At 41.0% G+C, this 19,934-nt stretch overlaps 1 protein-coding gene across 6 annotated transcripts in view; it reads left to right on the top strand.

Moving 5' to 3' along the window:
- Positions 1 to 19,934, top strand: part of RAI14 (retinoic acid induced 14) — a 123,124-nt gene that overhangs the window by 63,415 nt on the left and 39,775 nt on the right. For 5 of the 6 annotated variants that reach the window (XM_074952436.1, XM_074952435.1, XM_074952437.1 and 2 more), the window contains exon 3: positions 5,743 to 5,873. In XM_074952436.1, coding sequence (XP_074808537.1) covers positions 5,762 to 5,873 — 112 coding nt within the window. In that variant the 5' untranslated portion in view covers positions 5,743 to 5,761. Of the gene's footprint in view, positions 1 to 5,742; positions 5,874 to 17,043; positions 17,083 to 19,934 lie in introns of those variants that run through there. The other variant, XM_074952438.1, reaches the window with a different exon arrangement.

The raw sequence follows: 19,934 nt of genomic DNA on the forward strand, positions 1-19,934 counted from the left end.
GCCTTTCAAATTATTCCATTTGCCAATCTGCATATTCACACATTTGCTTTTAGCCATAAACATTGCTTAAAAAAATTCCTGTACATATATTGCTGCAGAAAGGGGTTAGATTAACAGTACTACTGGAGAATGAAGTCGTCTGTATTGACAGCACAGCCGCAGCAGGGCAAGCTTTCCCACAGACCCCAACCTGTCAACGTGTTTTAACCTCCTGGAAGATCTCATTCAAATTACTTAATGTGCTAACTTGTATATTTTCAAATAACTTGCATATAAGCATAAATTTAAGCTTATGGTCAACGTGCCTTACCTTGAGCACTGGTTGTGATTGGTCATGGAGGTGCCAAAAACTCGGTAGGTGAGTGTTGAGGGTGGCTGAAAGGGTAGTTAGGTAGGTGGGAACTAGGTGAACTAAGGTTCACCTTTTCAAAATGCAAAAATGGGACACATGCAGGACAATCTTATTTAGCAAATCATAAATTTTCCATTGACACCTTTCATGATATACTTTGTACAAGATTTGTTGCAATTGTCTAACAGTGCCAATATTAATGATATTTGTGGTCATATTTCAGTCATACAGCATCACATCATCTTCCCCCTGTATACATGTTTATACCAGTCACAGCGCTAGTGCTGCTCAACCCCAGTCCACTGATGGAGAATTTTTTGCTAACTACAAATCAGTGCCAGCACAATTCTCCGCCACCCTTTTTGAGAACAGGGGGTTTTTTTTGTTTTGTTTTTTGGTTTTTTGTTAGTGAGATTGTGAATATGTGGCTCCAATCCGTTCCTTCTGGGAGAACTGAGGAATTAAGAATTACTCCCTACTCAAAGCATTTTAAATCAAAAGGAGCCTCTCTATTGACTCTAATGGATATTGGGTCAGGCCTTTCTCTTTTGTCCTGAGGGCTCATATACAGGGTTCCCCCCAGGATTCCATCTTGCTGTCCTTCCTGTTCAGTGTTTATAGGGAGTCCATGAACCTATGACTTCATCAGGGCGCTGACACCCATTCTTACATTACCATCTCTTCCTGCCTGCTAGTGTAGTGGAATCACTTGCCTGGTATCTAGTGGAGATTTTTGGGTATAGATGAGGGCTAGCGGGATAAAACTCAACGCAGACAGGAATGAGAGCACTCAGAGTGAGTGAAATACCGTGCGGGGGAAAAGGTAGAAACTGTATGTGCACCCTGGAGTGAGGGTGCTGGGTTTGCCTCCCAATTGTTGCAAAAGTTACTGGATCCCTGACTGCTTCTGAATACCTGGGCAGTGACAGTTATCAAAAGTGCTTTCTGTTTCCTTTCAGGTAGGCGTCTCCATGGTCATTGATTGGGTTACTACAATGCCCTCAGGCTAAGCCTTCAAGAGATTCAGAAATTGTACCTAGTGGAAAATGTCTTGGCCTCTGTTCAGAGACCTGTATTTCATGATCTGCCTTGGGTACCAGTTGATGACTGGATCCTGGCTACATGAAGTACTCAGTTCTTACAGTCCACACGCTTCAATGCAAGTCGGCTAGCAGCAGTGTTCTACACTGAGGGCCTTTACTTCAAAATTATCCGCCTCACTCACCCATTAGTCTGCCAGATCCCAGGTATGGTGACCGTCAGGGTATGCTGCTGGACTTCTCTTCTCCCAGGCTTTACGTGAGGCAGTGGATAGACTGAGCAAAGAGATGGATTGTGGGGTGGAGTTCATTCTTAAGCTAGAGGTCTTGAGGATTTTCATGGTGTTTTTCTGTTTGTTCTTAAGCATATTAGTGATTTTAAATACAATGGTGAGGAAAAATAAATAAAAGTACCAAATTGTCGAAAGTATACATTATAGGTATCTAGTTTCTGTTTTAGGTGACAACTGTAGCATAGTATAAGGTTACCATCTGTCACTTCATTTTGCTAATATGCTGGTGTCTCTCAGAGATTCATATAATTTTCATTACATTTAAATGAATATAACTTTTGATCCAGTTTAAAAACATAACAGGCCTTGTATCCTAACTATAACTTCAATGAGTTCATTGCTGCTTGAGTATAGAGAAGGGACTACTTTCTAAACAGTAATTTAAAAGGGGTTAGTTAGCCTTTTAAAGTAGAACGCACCTGTTGTACACTATTAGTTAATGTGTTCTGAAACTGCGTGGCAAAAATTAATTTATATATTTTTATGAAAAAAATTGCTCTTGTTTTCGTTTTCCAGAAAAATTAAGTGATCTTAAATATATGTGTCAAAAATATGGTTATAGTTTCATTTAAAAAAAATCTAAAATCATATAATTGGCCGAATTAATTCAAGCTGATTAGTGTAGTGGCCCACTCTCCATGACTCAGGATTGCTAAAACTAGGAATAGCTTCAGTGGTGAGAAGAGGAGGTATTAAATAGTTTGAGAAGCTGTTTTCACTGTGCTCATTCTGCTATATCCAAATATAGATCTTGCTACTCTACCTCCACCATCTACTTCCTTCCCCTTAAAAAAGGAAAAATTACCCTTTCTCTTTTAAATAGTCAGTATGTCAGTAACCTTGTAGTCTTGATATCTTTGTTAATCGGACACGAATAAGTTTTCTCCCTGAGAGAGAGAGTGCATTAATTAACTTGTCCAAGTTCAAGACTGTTTAATTTTTAGGTAGAGTAGAATCACCTTAGCAGTTTCACGTGTTAATAGGAGCTATCAGGTGAACAATGCAACCCTTCTCCAATCTCAATTGTATAATATATGTGCATACATTGTGTTATGAAAAAAAAGGTTGAAAACTGAGTATTACAAGATAAAGTACTGCCCCTCTCCTTTTAAAAGAGTAATTCTGTACTGTACAATGTTTTGTTGTTAAAATAAGCTTGGCACCATTGTACAGAATAAGAGCTGGATTCAAAACACTTCATGCTTTACAAGTTTAAGGTCTGTAAATCTTCATGCACATCTTTCACACTAGATGAATATCAGCACATAATTTTAGGACCCAGCTATATTGAAATCAGGTCTGAAATTTTAATGAGGCATGTGACTATGAACATGGGATCAGTGCCTCTTGCATACAGTGATCATAGTGTCACTACCACACTAGGGAGAAATTAAAAAACTGAAATCAGGATTAGAATAAACTGTGTATGGCATTGGGGTTCTAGCGTGGTGACTTGCATATGACAGAATACTGCCAAACTAATCGTTGGCATATAATCAAATAACTTTTCAATTTTAGTTACTTGCTATAGATTAATATTTAAATCCCCTCTTTAACTGGTTCTGCAGGATTTGATTATATTCTAAACTATTGAGCAGCCCTGTAGTTATATCAAGGTTCATGCTGCCAAGGATTTTCAGTAACAGTCTTAATCTTAATGTTTTTCCTGTAGCTTAATCTCCAATATTTGAGAACTAGAACTGGTCATTTCAGGACATGAAACGTGCTTAAAGATTAGGTCCTTTTATCTTCCTTTTGTGGAAATGTAGGTTAGTGTTTCATGTTGCCAAGTTTAAAGGGGCACTGTCAATTTTAAAATCTACTCCATTTCAAAAAATTAATGAAATACTTGCAGGTGTTGCTTCTGCCTTGGAATTCCAATGCTAGTTTTTGTAACTTTACCATCACACTTTCCAATTCTAAAAAATTTTTTTTTTTCTCCCTGTTTTGTAAATAAATCCATAAGAGTAAGTTAACCCGGTTAACTAGTTGTACACAAATTGCGGTCAAACGCACAAGGTAAACAAACTGAAAAACAGAGAAATCTGTAATTTACAGTAATCTTAGGTGATGGATTTTTTTTAACTACTATTACAGGTAAGACAGAAAAGTAACTTTTAGGTGGAGAGTCCTTTTAGTTATAGATATCCTTTAAAAATTTTTGACAAGCTTCATTTTAGTCTGTTTGCAAGAGAGAATCAAAATTTGCTGGTATAACTAATGCTTTAGATTCTACAATAGCGTATGCCACAGCTGTGCTCCATATTAAGAATATAATATGCTGGACTAGCCATCTCACTTGCACTCCACAGGCTCCCAGTGCGCTTTCCTCCTTTGTCTGCTTGCCACTTCCCTTTGACACCGCTGCTGTTCCTGGTTCCCCTCGTTCCAGACTCAGTCCCTTCACATACTGTCTGTCTGCTTGCCCATCCAAATTGCTCAGTCTGCTTGGAGTTTTTCAGCTCCCGGTAACTTGTAGGTTCTCTTCAGACCTGATGCTTCTGTTCCCATAAGAAATTACTTGAACTGTATTTTTGAAGACTTTGACTGAAGTATGCATGTGTGCAGGCTCATGCTCTTTCTGACCAGCTTCTACCCATTCCATTTTTCAGGATGTCTTTAGTTGTGCTTTTATACCTAACGTGCACCTAATTTAGATTAGTGAGAACCCTGACTCATTTTGCACACGTGTAAACAGAGAAACATCAATATTTCTGGTCCATTGGGAAAACTAGGCTCCGTGATTGCTTGTCTGTCACTGTGGAGAGTTCCATGCCTAAGAGTTTCATAAGCTGCAGGTTTTCCAAGTGACCCACTAATGTGGATTCAGCACCTATCAAAAAGGCACTGATCTGGTTCTGATGTAGTACCTCCTGAGAGCATTTGTGTTGAAGAGCTAACTGTTGTTGGGAACAACCATAGTCTATTTAAAGAGCCTTCTCACTGGATGTGTAATGTTAGTGTTTTTAAAAAAAAAAAAAAAAAAAAAGGCTTTGACTTCTGTGCAAACAGAAGACTCTCTTGCTGGGATTATAGTTTAGTGTTCTTCCTGGTTGGAAGGTGGGGATGTAGAAGGGATTTTGGGGGTAATCAAACAGGTGTGTTTTCCCACTCTCCTCCCCATTGGCCAGCTGGATCCATAGTTCAGGTACAGGGAATGAGGTTCTGGTGCTGTTTTGCTTAAGTGGTCCTTGTGCCCTAAAATGATCCAGAATGTGCAATCTTCTGTCACTAATCAGAGAAAAGACCCCTCCAGAGAAAGGGGACTAATGGATTGTTTGGTAAAGATTAAAATACTTGGTGTTCTCTTGTCTGCAGCACTCTAAGGTAGGGCTGGAATACCTGTCTGGGTTAGAGGTTTACACATGGCAGGGGAATAAAAATGCAATACAAGTGGTTATAATCTGCAAAGGGAGATCTCTCCGCCTATTGGTCTGCTGTGCTACTGGGAGCTGCAGAAAACGCTTCTCTTGAAAAGATTTCTACAGGCACACAGTGGTATGGGGAGGGGGCTTTTGTTTGCTGAATCAGCTAAGGGTATGCATCCCAGGTAGTCTTGTCTCGTGTATCATGTGATTAAAAAGGTAGCTCCTGGCAACTCCAGCACAGCTCTAAAACAAAAACAATGAACTAGAGAAGTGAAGAGTTCATGTATAAACCTCATTTAATCTTAATGAGGGGCCAAATGGATTTAGTTCTGCCGTACTGCTTTACAGAGCAACTTTTCTACGCTAGCACTCTCCTTTAAGTGCTGTGCTGTAGATTGACCGACTGGGATTGACCTAAAAAATTGCAGTGCACTCACACCTCATCTCACTAGTTTAAAAGAAATCCGTCTGATCTGACTTGAGCTATTGCTAGTCCTTGAAATCATACACCACATGATCCATTTTAAGTTATTCATAGGGATCTTTATCAAGTGCCAGCTCTTCAGTGTGTGGTTTCTTGCTTGGCTTTTATTTTAACTGTGATAGATGGCAAACGTATGCATAGTCATTCAGCGCAGCATGGAAATATTGCTGGCATTGATTTCTCTTAAATATTTCTTTTACTGCAGACGAACGAGTGGAATAAGAATGACGACCGGCTGCTGCAAGCTGTGGAGAATGGAGATCCAGAGAAAGTGGCTTCACTGCTGGGGAAAAAGGGAGCCAGTGCCACCAAACAGGATAGTGATGGCAAAACTGCGTAAGTCTGCCTACTTCTAAACTTTTTTTCAATGTCCTCAAGGGATGAGGAAGACTGAGACCATTCGCTGGGAGCACGTTCCATTTGCAAATTGGCCTTAGTAGCTGCAACTACAAAATAAGGATCAGCCTGAAAATGGTCCCTCTTTCCCTTCGTCCTAATGCATTACAGGTTAAACAATTTTTTTCTGTTCCAGAGCTGTATTTACAGTTTGTACTTAAAATATCTATTTAGAATTTCAGGCCATTTGGTGACATGGGTCTAGATTGCTGGGCTGATTGGCAGCTCCCTCGGGAAGGGACTTTTGGCACTTTGGGATGTCCACATTCCATGGTGCAAGCTCCAAACAGGCAGAATGGTATTTCATTAAACCTTTGGGGCTACTTTCCCCCATGCAGGTTTGGTTTAGTTACACTGCAAAACTGAAATGGTAGTTGCTTTAATGGGGGCTTTAATGCTTTGAATCCATAATATTGTAACAGGGATTTAAGCCTTACAGAACCTAAAGCACTGGGCTTCCCATTGTGATTGGTGTTCGAGAACAGCGCCTGTGCAGAAGAGCTCTTCATCCCTTTGGAAAAGTGAATGTGGCATTTACTCCCCTCTTCCCTACCCCTTTTTCCTTTTTCTCCTCTTGTGAAAACTTCCTAACTTGCTTTCGGGAGCGCAGGGGATTAGTCTGTCCCTCAGACCTTTCCTTTTGATATCATATAGAAAACTGATTTCATGAACAAATGAGGAAATCGCTCACAGCCTGGCATCCCATGAGAAAAAAGGCTTTTAAAGATTGCAGGTGGGGGGGCGCGGCAATCATCCTGTCTTGGGAGAGGCAACACAAAACCATTTCTACCGAGTTCTACAGTACTACCCTAGGCTGTATTTATGGAGTCATGCTGTGCTTCCCACTTGGTCTGTTTCAGTTTGCCACTTCTATTCTATTTCTGTTCTGCATATGAGGAATATTAAATGATGGCAATGACTCATGATGACTTGAGACTTTCTTACCATAGAAGTCTGTGTGTTCTAGTTTCTTCAACTGGGCGTTTTCCGTATTTTAATATGGGTTTTACTTGAACTTACGTGCACCTTTTTCTTTTTAAACAAATAATTTGAGATAATTCAAAAGATACAACTGAAGTCCTTCAACAGCTATTTTCATTAGATATGTCTAATGTCCTCATTTTTACCCAATTGTAAATTAAATAAAACTATAATTTAGAGCCAGTTTCTTTTTTAGAATTAACTCCACTGTATCCGGTATAACCTTTCTTCTACTTAGGGAGTCAAACCGGTATTTATTTTGGTTTTGTTCGGGTTCAGTTGCATTCAGTGTGTTCGGGTTCAGTTCCAGTTCAAGCCATCAAAGAAAACAACAACCGAGTTCGGTTACCACTTTGAACTGGTTCAAATCAAATTTTAATCTCAGTGGACGTAATCTCAAAAAAGAGAGCTGAAACTATTTTGATTTTTTTTAACTTTGCTTGAGTATCTTCCTAGTGTTTCTGTGTTGTCAAATAACGCAGTTATTTTTATGAACAATTTATTTTAGCAAACTAAAATAACATCTTCTAATATTTGCTGTGTTATACTGGACCTCTGGTGAAAGGATACATTTGAGTTTGGGGCAACTGGAGGGAGGAGCTGCCCCAGGGGATGGGGATGGTGAGAGGAGGCCTGTCTAAGAGGGAGAAGGGTTGGGAAGCCATTACCTTTTTCCTTGGGCTTGAAGAGTTATTAACTTCTTGGCCCAGGGATCATTCCACCTCTTCTCTCTCCCTGGGGACTGGTGGGAATGGGTGTCTCAGATATTGTTTATCTATTTCCTGGTCCCCTTGCTGCCTCCTGGTGTACAGGCAGCTCCTTGAGCTTTCCCTCTCCCTCCCTCCTCTTGTGCGTTGACCTCCTTCTAGTCTCATTCTCTTCTCATTATACGGAGGCAGGCCTTCCTGGTGGCAATCACATGCCCATTTGTTACTTTGTCTCATGTAGTAATGAAAATAAGATCACTGTAGTTTATTTTTAAAAAAATTGAAGCTTAAAAATTGCTGAACCTTTGTTTTAAGCGGTAACCCAAATTTTTTTCTCTTCAGGTTCAGTAGATAGAACACATTTATGGTTCAGGTTCAGTTCTGGTTCAAATAAAATACCAGCTCAATCTGGTTCTGGTTCAACTGCCTGACTCTACTGAGGGTTTTTGTAGATTTCAAATATAGTATGAATTGGTTTCTGACACGGTTTTCTTTCCCAGCCCTGGAGGGATACCCTGCAAGCTGTCACGTTTAGTAACCGGGAAGACGCTTGTTATCCTATACTAACACTGAAACAGCTATGTGATCCTAAATGAATGGAACAAACCTAGACTGGTGATTTAAAGATCTGTGTTCTCTGTAGTTCAGTGTGTCCGCTTACCTAGCACTTGATTTAAAGTATTCATGCAGTGGTGTCAGTGAAAATGAGTGTGTCGGAACAAAGGCAAGTCCATTTATATGGCTCCAGTTATGCCTTGTGCAAGACCCTGCTTTCAATCCTCGTTCCCCGTTAAATGTAGTGAGGAGTTTAGCAGACATGCTCAAGTTGTCTTAGTGCTGACCCAGTGGATAGCAACTCTGACAAATGAAAAACTGAGAAGCTGATCTGGAGAAGTGCACCATGTCATTAATACTGTACCTTGGTGTGGCTTATTGTTCTTGGACTATGGCTCATTAGTTCATGTTTGACATAATTTTGAAACTGTTTTAAAAAGCCTTTTAAAAAATGTGGGATATACGCAACATATTCTTTTAGCATGGAAAATATGTCGTAGTGGAATAAGTGAAAACATGGGGCGGGGGGGAGTTGCTCTTTAATATTGTATTCAGTATGTGCATTTTTTCTGGCTTTCTTTTAAGATTTATTTAAAGCCTGCTTTTTCACAGCCATCGTATTCAGTGCTTTACATTCTGTAAAGTTTAAAGCCCGGTAAGTTTTCAACTTAAAGCAGACCCCAGAATTCTGGCTGCCCTTACAGCACCAGTTTGTGCCTCAGCAGCCATTTTTAACTTGCTCTGTCTTCTTAAAATTTAGCAGAGCAGGGAAGAAAATCTGGATTATTAAATAGGGCCCACTTTAGCTCACCCATTAGAAAGTGCATTAAAAGTGGGAGGAGACCTAAAATGGCTGTTGAAACAGCAGCTCTCCATTTTGGGGAAAGGGGCAGTTTAAAATTTTTCTTTTCTGATCCTTCATGTCCCACATATCTACTAACTTTTCACCACCCCTTTAACTTAATGGAAATGAGGGTTTTATAATCCTTATGAGGATAAACACTGCCTGGGTGTATCAGCAGAAAGGCCAACAGGGCCAGTTGGAATGTGTCCTTGGACAGTAGGGGATCACAGCTATGCTCCAATTCCACGTTGTGCATTAGTTGCATTCTAGCAGCGGGTCTGAGAGATTCAGACTATTTGGATGCATGATTTATTGATCCCTGTGAGTTTATACTGATGTACTAAGTAGTTTACATAATTAGGCTGAAGGTGATGATTCAGAAGAACATAATGGATTAAATTATGTAACAGATTGCATGAGGGGATTAAACACTTCATTATGATGGAATGTGCATTAGAGTGTAACATTATGAAGTATCCTGTTTTGCATTACAGATTTGGTTGGCCTAGTGCATTATTTTTTTCACTTAAGATGTTCCTTTCTTCGCCCCAATCTCCTATTCCTGTTAAGATCTTTTGTCTTTGTCCTTTTTTCATTAATGGATCCTAGAGAACAGGAAGAGGAAATCATTCCATTTGATACTGATTAAATCTATATTGCAACACGACATTCAGTTTTGGACACTGTTTTTAAACAAATGAGAGAAGAGCAACTAGTTACAAAAACTTTTTTTGAAAATGAGCTTTATTAAGAAATGTAGGCATGCTCCATCGAGAGACATCACTGTCTACAGTTGTGAAGTGGGGCACTTGTAAAGAGGAAAGGAATCATTTATTCTCATTCGTCACAAAGGATAAAACAAAAATAACTTAATACTAAACCAGGCAGAATGGATATTGACTACTAGGATGTACATCTTGCCAAAGAGGTTGTACAGTTGCCAATTTAGGATGAAATGGAGATGGGGACGAGATATTCCAGCTCTTGACTAAGTCACCACTTAATTGGGACCTTTTTCCTGGTGAAATTTGGGTGTAGAGGGCCATGATGATGCCTCAGTACCACTTATTCCTGCCAAAACTCCCTCTGCAAGTTAGAGGAACTCTCCCAGCAATGTATTTTACAGTTTGGTGAGACTGATGCTTCAGGGCTTTAAAGACATGCAGGATTTTCATTTCCTTTAAGATGGTCCTTTTGATAAACAAATGTATGTAAATGAGCTTCATTGGGCAGATCCCCTTTTGGCATAGGCTCCTTTGGTCCTTCTTATGCTAGATCAAACATTTGGCAAACATGTTTGTAATTAAATGCTTACTCTGTCTAGCACAGGGGCTCTCAAACTAGAGGACGGGGGGTCATAAGGTTATTACCTGGGGGGTTGCAAGCTGTCAGCTTCCAACCCAAACCCCGCTTTGCCTCCAGCATTTATAATGGTGCTAAATATATTAAAAAGTGTCTTCAGTTTCTGCACTCAGAGGCTTCCTATGTGAATGGGGTCACCAGTACAGAAGTTTGAGAACCACTGATCTAGCACCATCTCCACAATGATTCACTGTAGTCTTAGTCTACTGGATCTTGTGTTTGTGCAGTTTCCCTAAGCTAAATGTTTCTTTCAGATTTGGATGTTGACCATCTAAAGCCCTCAAAAAAGGCCCTCACATTAGGGGGGTCTTTAAGTTTCATTAAAGGTTAATTCATATACCAAACTTTCCACTAGTCCAAGCTTGCAAATGGTGGATAACTTAAAGAAACTGCTGTTGAAAAAAATTTGCATATGAGTTGTGATGTACAAATGGCAGCACTGCCCTGTCCTAAACCTGTTTTGTCTCTATGCCACAGCACATTACTGTTAAGCTTTGCTTGTTTCTACAAGGTATTGAACTAGACTAGAATTAAATCCTTATGGCTATTATTAACTTGAAACACTAGATCTTAATAAAATTCTAGCTGCACTTGCATCAGTGCATGTTAAATGCTGACGTTGGCACCAAGAAAAGCCTAGAAGCCTCCAAAAATGCATTTACTTTGGGTGTCCCAAAGTAACAGTCAACAGGGATTTGTCAAGAACCAATCATGTCGGATCAACTTGATCACTTTCTTAAACAAGGTAACAAGGCTTGTGGATAGGGGGAAGCTGTAGATGTGCGACATCTTGCCTTATGATACTGTCCTGCATGACCTCCTCATAAATAAACTAGGGAAAGATGGAGCTACTGTGAGGTGGGTGCATAACTGCTTGGAAAACCGTTCCCAGAGAGTAGTTATCAGTGGTTCACTGTTGAGCTGGAAGGATATGTTGAGTGGAGTCCCTCAGGGATCAGTCCTGGCTCTGGTTCTGTTCAATATCTTCATTGATGATTTAGATAATGGCATAGAGAGAACACTTATAAAGTCTGCGGATAATACCAAGCTGGGAGGGGTCGCAAGTGCTTTGGACGTTAGGATTAAAATTCAAAATGATCTGGACAAACTGGAGAAATGGCCTGAAGTAAATAGGATGAAATTCAATAAGGACTAATGCAAAGTACTCCATTTAGGGAAGGAACAATCAGTTGCACATATACAAAATAGGAAATGACTGCCTAGGAAGGAGTATTACAGAAAGGGATCTGGGGGTCGTGGTGGATCACAAGCTAAGTATGAGTCAACAGTATAACACTGTTGCAAAAAAAGTAAACGTCATTCTGGGATGTATTAGGAGTGTTGTAAGCAAGACATGAGAAGTAATTCTTCCTCTCTACTATGCACTGATTAGGCCTCAACTGGAGTATTGTGTCCGGTTCTGGATGCTATATTTTGGGAAATACGTGGGCAAATTGGAGAAAGTCCAGAGGAGAGCAGCAAAAATGGTGAAAGGTCTAGAAAACATGGCCTGTGAGGGAAGATTGAAAAAATTGGGTTTGTTTAGTCTGGAGAAGAGAAGACTGAACATAATAGTTTCCAAACCTGTAAAAGGTTGTTACAAGGAGGAGGATGAAAATTGTTCTTGTTAACCTCTGAGGATACGACAAGAAGCAATGAGCTTAAATTGCAGCAAGGGTGGATAGGTTGGACATTAGGAAAAACTTCCTAACTGTTAGGGTAATTAAGCACTGGAACAAATTACCTGGGGAGATTGTGAAATCTCTGTCCTTGGAGGTTTTTAAGAACAGGTTAGACCTGTCAGGAATGATCTAGTTCAGGGTTTCACAAACTTCATTGCACCGCAACCCCCTTTTGACAACCAAAATTACTACATGATCCCGGGAAGGGGGACCAAAGCCCGAGCCCCACCACTCCAGGCAGGGGGGCCAAAGCCAAAGCTCCGTCACTCTGAGGGGCGCCAAAGCTTGAAGGCTTCAGTCTTGGGCAGTAAGGCTCAGACTTTGGCTTCAGCCCCGAGCCCCAGCAAGTCCGCCATCCCTGGCGACCCCATTAAAATGGGGTCCCAACCCACACTTTGAGAACCGCTGGTCTAGTTATTACTTAGTCCTGCCTTGAGTGCAGGGGACTGGACTAGATGACCTATTGAGGTACCTTCCAGTCCTACACTGATTCTATGATTATGCATCCAATGAAGTGAGCTGTAGCTCACGAAAGCTTATGCTCAAATAAATTTGTTAGTCTCGAAGGTGCCACAAGTCCTCCTTTTTCTTTTTGCGGATACAGACTAAGACGGATGCTACTCTGAAATATGTTGTCAATAATACTCAATGGAGAGATCTCTCTAGATAGGTTATATAATTCATATGAACCAGTACACTTACGGCCCAAAAGCTAAACTGAAAACATAGTACAGAGTATATTCCACGTCCATACCCTTATACCCTTATCTTGTATACAGTATTCATTTATGGTCAGTTGAGCACTGTGCCACTCATTTCACTCCTTCATGCAAACCGTTTTTTTCCTCTGACTTTCTGCTACTGAAAAAATCACTCTTTAATGTACATACCACCTCTGCCTCCCAAAAAGGGACATGGTGAGAAACTCAAGTCATCATAGCTTAGTTACTCAATAAAGAGTTGTCTGGATGCAAGTGCTGGCATAGTGATGGACTTTCTCTTCAGGGTGATTTTATTTTGCATATTCTCCTTAACTTAAGCAAAGGAGGAGAAGAAGCAAGAATTATTGCCAGTTTTTTTCTTTTTAAAACACACATCTGCTTGCCCATACAATATCTTGAGGGACATGAGAATTTTAAAAAATCAAGTGGCCCTGTTGTTTTGGGGGGGGAGAACTTTTTTCTTATTGGGGCTGTTCTTTATTATCTAAAGGGATCCTTGAATGTAGACTGAACATGCTATAGCCATAATATTTTCTTTGAGGGGGGAAAAGACTGTTGCAGTGAAAACCAGTTTAGGTAAATGAATGAAGACTTTGAATAAAATGTATTTGTACAGGTAATCTAGCTAGTACTTGTGACATGCTAGTGGAAATCCTAAAACTGTTTCTCTTTCAATAGGATATTATAACAGATTTAGATTTTAAAGGAGCGTACCTTTTTCTTCACTTCCTATAAATTGACTGCATCCGTTAATTAAGTTTTATCAAGTAATTTTCAGCAAGTGACAGGTTTCAGAGTAACAGCTGTGTTAGTCTGTATTCGCAAAAAGAAAAGGAGTACTTGTGGCACCTTAGAGACTAACCAATTTATTTGAGCAAAAGCTTTTGTGAGCTACAGCTCACTTCATCGGATGCATACTGTGGAAAGTATAGAAGATCTTTTTATACACACAAAGCATGAAAAAATGGGTGTTTACCACTACAAAAGGTTTTCTCTCCCCCCACCCCACTCTCCTGCTGGTAATAGCTTATCTAAAGTGATCACTCTCCTTACAATGTGTATGATGATCAAGTTGGGCCATTTCCAGCACAAATCCAGGTTTTCTCCCACCACACACACACAAACCCACTCTCCTGTTGGTCCAACACACCTCTGAACAACATACTAATCCACAGAGACCTCCCTACCAACACTACAAAAAGGATTCTAGGTGGACTCCTCCTGAAGGTCGAGACAGCAGACTGGACTTCTACATAGAGTGCTTCCGCCGACGTGCACGGGCTGAAATTGTGGAGAAGCAGCATCACTTGCCTCACAGCCTCAGCCGTGCAGAACACAATGCCATCCACAGCCTCAGAAACAACTCTGACATCATAATCAAAAAGGCTGACAAAGGAGGTGCTGTTGTCATCATGAATAGGTCGGAATATGAACAAGAGGCTGCTCGGCAGCTCTCCAACACCACTTTCTACAAGCCATTACCCTCTGATCCCACTGAGAGTTACCAAAAGAAACTACGGCATTTGCTCAAGAAACTCCCTGAAAAAGCTCAATATCAAATCCGCACAGACACACCTCTGGAACCCTGACCTGGGATATTCTATCTACTACCCAAGATCCATAAACCTGGAAATCCTGGGCGCCCCATCATCTCAGGCATTGGCACCCTGACAGCAGGGTTGTCTGGCTATGTAGACTCCCTCCTCAGGCCCTACACTACCAGCACTACCAGCTACCTTCGAGACACCACTGACTTCCTGAGGAAACTACAATCCATCGGTGATCTTCCTGATAACACCATCCTGGCCACTGTGGATGTAGAAGCCCTCTACACCAACATTCCACACAAAGATGGACTACAAGCCGTCAAGAACACTATCCCCGATAATGTCACGGCTAACCTGGTGGCTGAACTTTGTGACTTTGTCCTTACCCATAACTATTTTACATTTGAGGAGAATGTATACCTTCAAATCAGCGGCACTGCTATGGGTACCCGCATGGCCCCACAGTATGCCAACATTTTTATGGCTGACTTAGGGGACGAGAGCTGAGGAAGCGTTGTTCTAACGCCCCTACTCTGCTTGCGCTATATTGATGACATCTTCATCATCTGGACCCATGGAAAAGAAGCCCTTGAGGAATTGCACCATGATTTCAACAATTTCCATCCCACCATCAACCTCAGCCTGGTCCAGTCCACACAAGAGATCCACTTCCTGGACGCTACAGTGCTAATAAACAATGGTCACATAAACACTACCCTATACCAGAAACCTACTGACCGCTATTCCTACCTACATGCCTCCAGCTTTCACCCTGACCACACCACACGATCCATTGTCTACAGCCAAGCTCTGCGATACAACCGCATTTGCTCCAACCGCTCAGACAGAGACAAACACCTACAAGATCTCTCTCAAGCATTCTTACAACTACAATACCCACCTGCGGAAGTGAAGAAACAGATTGATAGAGCCAGAAGAGTTCCCAGAAGTCACCTACTACAGGACAGGCCTAACAAAGAAAATAACAGAACGCCACTAGCCGTCACCTTCAGCCCCCAACTAAAACCCCTCCAACGCATTATTAAGGATCTACAACCTATCCTGAAGGATGACCCAACACTCTCACAAATCTTGGGAGACAGGCCAGTCCTTGCCTACAGACAGCCCCCCAACCTGAAGCAAATACTCACCACCAACCACATACCACACAACAGAACCACTAACCCAGGAACCTATCCTTGCAACAAAGCCCGTTGCCAACTGTGCCCACATCTATTCAGGGGACACCATCACAGGGCCTAATAACATCAGCCACACTATCAGAGGCTCGTTCACCTGCACATCCACCAATGTGATATATGCCATCATGTGCCAGCAATGCCCCTCTGCCATGTACATTGGTCAAAGTGGACAGTCTCTATGCAAAAGAATAAATGGACACAAATCAGATGTCAAGAATTATAACATTCATAAAGCAGTCGGAGAACACTTCAATCCCTCTGGTCACGCGATTACAGACCTGAAAGTTGCGATATTACAACAAAAAAACTTCAAAACCAGACTCCAGCAAGAGACTGTTGAATCGGAATTCATTTGCAAATTGGATACAATTAACTTAGCCACTCCCAGTCTCTATTCAAGCCTAAGTCATTATGCAAGGTAACCTATTTCCCCTTGTTTTTTTCCTCCCTCCCTCTCCTCTCCTCTCCTCCCCCCCCCCCCCCCGACATTCCTGTTAAACCCTGGATTTGTGCTGGAAATGGCCCAACTTGATTATCATACACACTGTAAGGAGAGTGATCACTTTAGATAAGCTGTTACCAGCAGGAGAGTGGGGTGGGGGGAGAGGAAACCTTTTGTAGTGGTAAACACCCATTTTTTCATGCTTTGTGTGTATAAAAAGATCTTCTATACTTTCCACAGTTTGCATCCGATGAAGTGAGCTGTAGCTCACGAAAGCTTATGCTCAAATAAATTGGTTAGTCTCTAAGGTGCCACAAGTACTCCTTTTCTTTCAGCAAATGGTATTTTAATCTTCTTGTGTCCTTTCATAACTCCTATCTGTGTAATATGACTGTAAAAAATTGTGTCAAAACCCAGGAGGAATCTAGAAAAATTCATTTAAGAGGGAAAAACTTCTGTAGGTTCAACATCAATTTCTAAAACTTAAGTGTGGTGGTCACTTTTGAAGACCTGAAACCCTAGTCATACTGAACATATTTTTCTCAGCTTTTTTGGGGGGGGGAGGGGTGTTTATAATGCAATCTTTAAGGACTAGCCTTTAACTTCATCTGACTAGCTCTGAGCATTGAGAGACTTCCACTGCACAAGTCCCTTCCATGCACATTGCACCCTGTAGATTACATGGAACGTTCTGAAGGTCACAATAATAAATACTAGGCTGCCTGTTCTATTTATACTTGTTTTTTCCACTCCTGGATCATATAATTAACAGCTTTTTATAATCTGTTCCACTTTATTATCAGTTAGATAATAATTATCATGCTCTTCTGAGGTGCATGTCTTTCTAAGCCTTGTTCCAGTTTAACAGTTGAGCCACCCCTGAACTCATTGGCCAAGGATCAGACGATTCATTCAGCTTCAGGCAGCCTATCTAGTTTTATATAAAGCAGTGCCATTCTAATAGGCCACTGTTGTTTAAAATGTTTCCAAAGGCTGATGCAGCAAATGTGCTGTGCTTGCAGATTTTGATTATGCCAACTGGGTGCTCCTTGCTTACTGCTTTAATCTAGGGCACTAACGGACACATAAAAGGGAGCAACATGAGGTAATCTTTATTTTCGCGAGTCATAAACCTTCAAAAATAGTCCCCAGGCAGTAGACAGAACTGGTGACTGCTTATTTACCTGGCTTGTATTTCTCTAAATGCTTTATGCTAGCTTCCTTACAGTTTTTTTTTTTCCTTCAACAGCAATGGCAAAATCTCAACTGAAAATAAGTATGAGCTCTGAATTGTCTATTCTTTCTTGCACATCACCCAATTTCATTCCTCTTTCTCTCTGAAGGGTAGGATAATGTGTTGTCTTTTTGGTCAGATGTGATTTAAATCTTACAGTCTAAATAATGCAGTTACTGGGAAATAGGACAATACCTCTTTATTTACTAACGCTCTGTTTTAAGACTTAACTAAAGCAACCAAACTCTTTACGCAGTAGCCTGGAAAATCAGAGTTAGGCTGTATAATTTTACCCATCCTTTTTTAGGGCTACTTCTTTTGTAAATGGTGAGTCTTGGTGGTATGCATTTTTTTAAAAAATTTTTTACAGATAGTTCTTAGCTGTTGCTTTAAGTCTGATGCATTTGACGTTTAAAAACCCAGTAAATTTGAAACATGTACTGTTCTTTGAGCTGCAATATAAGAACACATGTTCTTGGGATGACAACTTACTAAAACTCAAATAAGGACATCCATGTTTTTTCAATGCTGTTAGCACCAGATGCAATTCTAACAGTTTTGTGTTAGATTTTCACACAATAAAATAAATATTTTAAATTAATTTTCTACCCAGTTGTTCTCGCCCTTTTCCATGATCCCATGACCCCATGTAACAATAGAATGATTTGGGATTCCCTTGTTGTAATCTCAGGACTTCCTTCTGTTTAGCCATAAACAAGGGGAGGATGGTTGCGACATCCTGGACCCGTTCATGACGACCACAAGGGTTGTGATCCCTACTTTGAGGGCCCATATGTTAGGACAGCAGTTTCCAAACTTTATTGGTGGACTTACTGCTTTCTTTAAAAATTGTTGTGAAGTCAGAGGATGGAACATCAAGATTATGCACTACAGTTTTGAAAATCCCTGTGCTAGGAGTATTGAGTACTTCAAAAGCTAAATACCTGTCTCTTGAGCTCGCTCTCTATCTCTTTCTATATCTATATATCTTTATCTGTCTATATCTGTCTATATATGATATGAGATATATATATATATGTATATGTATATGTATATGTATATGTATATGTATGTATGGAGGGAGAGAGAGTGAGTATATATATATATATATATATATATAATTAATGTCTTTGAAAAAGCACAACCAGAAGGAAGAATATTCAGTTCGGCGTAAAGGTGAGCAGGAACGCAACACTCTGTACTAGGGTCCTAAACATTTTTAAGTGGTTCACCCTCATGTTTCTTGAATTTTATCCCCCTTCCAAGTCTTGTAACGCCAAAGAACAAAACCAGGATTTTCAAAACTGTAGCCTTTTAATTCATAGAATCATAGAATATCAGGGTTGGAAGGGACCTCAGGAGGTCATCTAGTCCAACCCCCTGCTCAAAGCAGGACCAATCCCCAACTAAATCATCCCAGCCAGGGCTTTGTCAAGCCTGACCTTAAAGATATCTAAGGAAGGAGATTCCACCACCTCCCTAGGTAACACATTCCAGTGCTTCACCACCCTCCTAGCGAAAAAGTTTTTCCTAATATCCAACCTAAACCTCCCCCACTGCAACTTGAGACCATTCGTTCTGTCATCTGCTACCACTGAGAATAGTCTAGATCCATCCTCTTTGGAACCCCCTTTCAGGTAGTTGAAAGCAGCTATCAAATCCCCCCTCATTCTTCTCTTCCGCAGACTAAACAATCCCAGTTCCCTCAGCCTCTCCTCATAAGTCACGTGTTCCAGTCCCCTAATCATTTTTGTTGCCCTCCGCTGGACGTTTTCCAATTTTTCCATATCCTTCTTGTAGTGTGTTGCCCAAAACTGGACACAGTACTCCAGATGAGGCCTCACCAATGTCGAATAGAGAGGAACAATCACATCCCTCGATCTGCTGGAAATGCCCCTACTTATACAGCCCAAAATGCCATTGGCCTTCTTGGCTACAAGGGCACACTGTTGACTCATATCCAGCTTCTCATCCACTGTAACCCCTAGGTCCTTTTCTGCAGAACTGCTGCCTAGCCATTCAGTCCCTAGTCTGTAGCAATGCATGGGATTCTTCCATCCTAAGTGCAGGACTCTGCACTTGTCCTTGTTGAACCTCATCAGATTTCTTTTGGCCCAATCCTCTAATTTTTCTAGGTCCCTCTGTATCCTGTATCTACCTCTCCTCCCAGTTTAGTATCATCTGCAAACTTGCTGAGGGTGCAATCCACACCATCCTCCAGATCATTAATGAAGATATTGAACAAAACTGGCCTGAGGACCGACCCTTGCGGCACTCCACTTGATACCGGCTGCCAACTAGACATGGAGCCATTGATCATTACCCTTTGAGCCCGACAATCTAGCCAGCTTTCTATCCAGCTTATAGTCCATCCAGCCTATACTACTTTAACTTGCTGGCAAGAATACTGTGGGAGACAGTGTCAAAAGCTTTGCTAAAGTCAAGGAACAACACGTCCACTGCTTTCCCCTCATCCACAGAGCTGGTTATCTCATCATAGAAGGGAATTAGATTAGTCAGGCATGACTTGCCCTTGGTGAATCCATGCTGACTGTTCCTGATTACTTTCCTCTTCTCTAAGTGCTTCAGAATTGATTCTTTGAGGACCTGCTCCATGATTTTTCCAGGGACTGAGGTGAGGCTGACTGGCCTGTAGTTCCCAGGATCCTCCTCCTTCTCTTTTTTAAAGATGGGCACTACGTTAGCCTTTTTCCCCTGCAGAG

The sequence above is a fragment of the Natator depressus genome, chromosome 5 (assembly GCF_965152275.1).
Source record: "Natator depressus isolate rNatDep1 chromosome 5, rNatDep2.hap1, whole genome shotgun sequence".
NCBI classification, from domain to species: Eukaryota; Metazoa; Chordata; order Testudines; family Cheloniidae; genus Natator; species Natator depressus.